The sequence below is a fragment of the Oncorhynchus tshawytscha genome, unplaced genomic scaffold (genome assembly GCF_018296145.1).
Source record: "Oncorhynchus tshawytscha isolate Ot180627B unplaced genomic scaffold, Otsh_v2.0 Un_scaffold_3377_pilon_pilon, whole genome shotgun sequence".
NCBI classification, from domain to species: domain Eukaryota; kingdom Metazoa; phylum Chordata; class Actinopteri; order Salmoniformes; family Salmonidae; genus Oncorhynchus; species Oncorhynchus tshawytscha.
The window spans coordinates 127,501-132,500 of record NW_024609477.1 but is presented as its reverse complement, the minus strand read 5'-3'; the positions used below and the strand labels follow the sequence as shown (position 1 = coordinate 132,500).

General features: G+C 47.3%; 1 protein-coding gene across 1 annotated transcript in view; it reads left to right on the top strand.

Annotated features, from left to right (window-relative positions):
* The window catches only part of LOC112267651 (vacuolar protein sorting-associated protein 8 homolog), a gene marked incomplete at its 5' end in the record, with an annotated part of 131,924 nt that overhangs the window by 52,920 nt on the left and 74,004 nt on the right, over window positions 1-5,000 (top strand). Inside the window, 3 exon segments of the mRNA XM_042315476.1 lie at window positions 1,394-1,445; window positions 1,627-1,669; window positions 2,357-2,429. Of these exon segments, the coding sequence (XP_042171410.1) occupies window positions 1,394-1,445; window positions 1,627-1,669; window positions 2,357-2,429 (168 nt within the window).

The following is a 5,000-nucleotide window of genomic DNA, read 5'->3' as shown; positions in this document are numbered from 1 at the left end:
CTGCCTCTCTCTGGTTATCTGGCTCTCTCTGCCTCTCTCTGGTTATCTGGCTCTCTGCCTCTCTCTGGTTATCTGGCTCTCTGCCTCTCTCTGGTTATCTGGCTCTCTGCCTCTCTCTGGTTATCTGGCTCTCTGCCTCTCTCTGGTTATTTGGCTCTCTGCCTCTCTTTGGTTATCTGGCTCTCTGCCTCTCTCTGGTTATCTGGCTCTCTTTGCCTCTCTCTGGTTATCTGGCTCTCTCTGCCTCTCTCTGGTTATCTGGTTCTCTGCCTCTCTCTGGTTATCTGGCTCTCTTTGCCTCTCTCTGGTTATCTGGCTCTCTTTGCCTCTCTCTGGTTATCTGGCTCTCTTTGCCTCTCTCTGGTTATCTGGTTCTCTGCCTCTCTCTGGTTATCTGGCTCTCTGCCTCTCTCTGCCTCTCTCTGGTTATCTGGTTCTCTCTGCCTCTCTCTGCCTCTCTCTGGTTATCTGGTTCTCTCTGCCTCTCTCTGCCTCTCTCTGGTTATCTGGTTCTCTCTGCCTGCTGGTTCTCTGCCTCTCTCTGGTTCTCTGGTTCTCTGCCTCTCTCTGCCTCTCTCTGGTTATCTGGTTCTCTCTGCCTCTCTCTGGTTATCTGGCTCTCTGCCTCTCTCTGCCTCTCTCTGGTTCTCTCTCTGCCTCTCTCTGCCTCTCTCTGGTTATCTGGTTCTCTCTGCCTCTCTCTGGTTATCTGGCTCTCTGCCTCTCTCTGGTTATCCTCTCTGCCTCTCTCTGGTTATCTGGCTCTCTGCCTCTCTCTGGTTATCTGGCTCTCTCTGCCTCTCTCTGGTTATCTGGCTCTCTGCCTCTCTCTGCCTCTCTCTGGTTATCTGGCTCTCTCTGCCTCTCTCTGGTTATCTGGTTCTCTGGCTCTCTGCCTCTCTCTGGTTATCTGGCTTCTCTGCTCTCTCTCTGCCTCTCTTTGGTTATCTGGTTCTCTGCCTCTCTCTGGTTATCTGGTTCTCTGCCTCTCTCTGGTTATCTGGTTCTCTGCCTCTCTTTGGTTACCTGGCTCTCTGCCTCTCTTTGGTTACCTGGCTCTCTGCCTCTCTCTGGTTATCTGGCTCTCTGCCTCTCTCTGGTTATCTGGTTCTCTCAGCACCATTATCTACCAGTCCCCTGGGGAGCGACGGGGGCTTTGATTTGTTCGATGAACCAACCTAAACTAAAAGGAATCTAACAGAAATGAAAGAAGCCCTAAGGCTGCTGGGAAAATCCTTTTGAAATATGAGACGAGGTGTCACAAAGAATCGTGATAAAGAAATGATGTAGTGCTACGGCTACAGCCTAGGGACAAACTGTCAGAGAGAGTGGAGTTTTTAATCAAAGGAGATGTATGAACTTGACCCCTGAGGTTTCTCTTCCTGTGTTTCAGAAACTCTTCCAGGTCATTGGCCCCCCGCTGAGAGAAGGCAGGGCCCTCACAGGTAGGCACTGATTCCATGATTCATTGAACATCAGCCTGGAGATCTTAGTGGGAGTAAAGGCAAGGCCCTCCGGAAATAAATCACTCGGAAAGTAGATTTGTGGTTTTTCAACATGTCAACATGTCTAATAACTAATAAATAAACAACTCAGAAAGAAGATTTGTCTATTTCTGCCTGACAGATGAACAGGTGGTGATGGGTAACAAGCTGCTCGTTTATATCAGGTACAGTCACACATATACATCCTGTCTCTCTCTCTGTCTCTCTCTCTCTCTTTCTATCTCTCCTCTGTCTGTTTGTCTCTCTCTCTCTTTCTATCTCTCCTCTGTCTGTTTCTCTCTCTCTCTCTCTCTCTCTTTCTCTGTCTGTTTGTCTCTCTCGCTCTTTCTCTCTCTCTCTATATATATATCTCTCTTTCTATCTCTCCTCTGTCTGTCTCTCTCTCTCTTTCTATCTCTCCTCTGTCTGTTTGTCTCTCTCTCTCTCCTTCTGTCTGTTTGTCTCTCTCTCTCTCTCCTTCTGTCTGTTTGTCTCTCTTCTCTCTCTCGATCTCTCTTTCCTTCTGTCTGTCTGTTTGTCTCTCTCTCTCTCTCTCTCTCTCTCTCTCTCTCTCTCTCTCTCTCCTCTGTCTGTTTGTCTCTCTCGCTCTCTTTCTATCTCTCCTCTGTCTGTTTGTCTCTCTCGCTCTCTCTCTCTCCTTCTCTGTCTGTTTGTCTCTCTCTCTTTCTCTCTCTCTCGATCTCTCTTTCCTTCTGTCTCTGTTTGTCTCTCTCTCTCCTTCTCTGTCTGTCTGTTTCTCTCTCACACTCACTCTCACACTCACTCTCACACTCACTCACTCACACACTCACTCACACACTCTCTCTCTCTCTCTCTCTGACACACAGTAATGTATTTCCTTCCTCCCTCAGCTGCTCTCTGGCAGGCCGGGCCTATCCACTAGGAGACATCCCAGAGGACCTGGTGTCTCAAGTCAAGAACCAGGTACGTGTGTGTATCAGGGACAGATTCCTGGAATGTTCCCCCCTTTGTGACAGACCTCTACATCCCCCATGTTGCTGTAAGGACTGTGTTAAGGAGGTATCCTCCTCTCTACATCCCCCATGTTGCTGTAAGGACTGTGTTAATGAGGTATCCTCCTCTCTACATCCCCCATGTTGCTGTAAGGACTGTGTTAATCAAATCAAATCAAATTTATTTATATAGCCCTTCGTACATCAGCTGATATCTCAAAGTGCTGTACAGAAACCCAGCCTAAAACCCCAAACAGCAAGCAATGCAGGTGTAGAAGCACGGTGGCTAGGAAAAACTCCCTAGAAAGGCCAAAACCTAGGAAGAAACCTAGAGAGGAACCAGGCTGTGTGGGGTGGCCAGTCCTCTTCTGGCTGTGCCGGGTGGAGATTATAACAGAACATGGCCAAGATGTTCAAATGTTCATAAATGACCAGCATGGTCGAATAATAATAAGGCAGAACAGTTGAAACTGGAGCAGCAGCACAGTCAGGTGGAAGTTGAAACTGGAGCAGCAGCATGGCCAGGTGGACTGGGGACAGCAAGGAGTCATCATGCCAGGTAGTCCTGGGGCATGGTCCTAGGGCTCAGGTCAGGTAGTCCTGGGGCATGGTCCTAGGGCTCAGGTCAGTTGAAACTGGAACAGCAGCATGGCCAGGTGGACTGGGGACAGCAAGGAGTCATCATGTCAGGTAGTCCTGGGGCATGGTCCTAGGGCTCAGGTCCTCCGAGAGAGAGAAAGAAAGAGAGAAGGAGAGAATTAGAGAACGCACACTTAGATTCACACAGGACACCGAATAGGACAGGAGAAGTACTCCAGATATAACAAACTGACCCCAGCCCCCCGACACATAAACTACTGCAGCATAAATACTGTTAATGAGGTATACTCTTCCATGTTGCTGTAAGGACTGTGTTAATGAGGTATCCTCCTCTCTACATCCCCCATGTTGCTGTAAGGACTGTGTTAATGAGGTATCCTCCTCTCTACATCCCCCATGTTGCTGTAAGGACTGTGTTAATGAGGTATACTCCTCTCTACATCCCCCATGTTGCTGTAAGGACTGTGTTAATGAGGTATCCTCCTCTCTACATCCCCCATGTTGCTGTAAGGACTGTGTTAATGAGGTATACTCCTCTACATCCCCCATGTTGCTGTAAGGAGTGTGTTAATGAGGTATCCTCTGTGTTGCTGTAAGGAGTGTGTTAATGAGGTATCCTCTGTGTTGCTGTAAGGAGTGTGTTAATGAGGTATCCTCCTCTGTGTTGCTGTAAGGAGTGTGTTAATGAGGTATCCTCCTCTGTGTTGCTGTAAGGAGTGTGTTAATGAGGTATCCTCCTCTGTGTTGCTGTAAGGAGTGTGTTAATGAGGTATCCTCTGTGTTGCTGTAAGGAGTGTGTTAATGAGGTATCCTCTGTGTTGCTGTAAGGAGTGTGTTAATGAGGTATCCTCATCTCTCTGCAGGGTGTTTCCTCTCTGTAGTTCTTCAAATGACTGATTAGGCTGGTGGGGGGTCCTTGGGAGGACATTGGACACAGTAACACACTAACACACACACTAGCAGTAACACACACACTAACACACACTAGCAGTAACACACACACTAACACACACTAGCAGTAACACACACACTAGCAGTAACACACACACTAACACACACTAGCAGTAACTCACACTAGCAGTAACACACACACTAACACACACTAGCAGTAACACACACAGTAACAGTAACACACACACTAGCAGTAACACACACGGTAACAATAACACACACTAGCAGTAACACACACGGTAACAGTAACACACACACTAGCAGTAACACACACGGTAACAGTAACACACACACTAACACACACTAGCAGTAACTCACACTAGCAGTAACACACACACTAACACACACTAGCAGTAACACACACAGTAACAGTAACACACACACTAGCAGTAACACACACGGTAACAGTAACACACACAACACTAACGGTAACAATAACACACACGGTAACACTCACGGTAACAGTAACACACACGGTAACACACATGGTAACATTAACACACACGGTAACAGTAACACTCAGGGTAACAGTAACTCTCAGGGTAACAGTAACACTCAGGGTAACAGTAACACTCAGGGTAACAGTAACACACACGGTAACAGTAACACTCAGGGTAACAGTAACACTCAGGGTAACAGTAACACTCAGGGTAACAGTAACACTCAGGGTAACAGTAACACTCAGGGTAACAGTAACACTCAGGGTAACAGTAACACTCAGGTAACAGTAACACTCAGGGTAACAGTAACACTCAGGGTAACAGTAACACAGTAACACTCAGGGTAACAGTAACACTCAGGTAACAGTAACACTCAGGTAACAGTAACACTCAGGGTAACAGTAACACTCAGGGTAACAGTAACACTCAGGGTAACAGTAACACTCAGGGTAACAGTAACACTCAGGTAACAGTAACACTCAGGGTAACAGTAACACTCAGGGTAACAGTAACACTCAGGTAACAGTAACACTCAGGGTAACAGTAACACT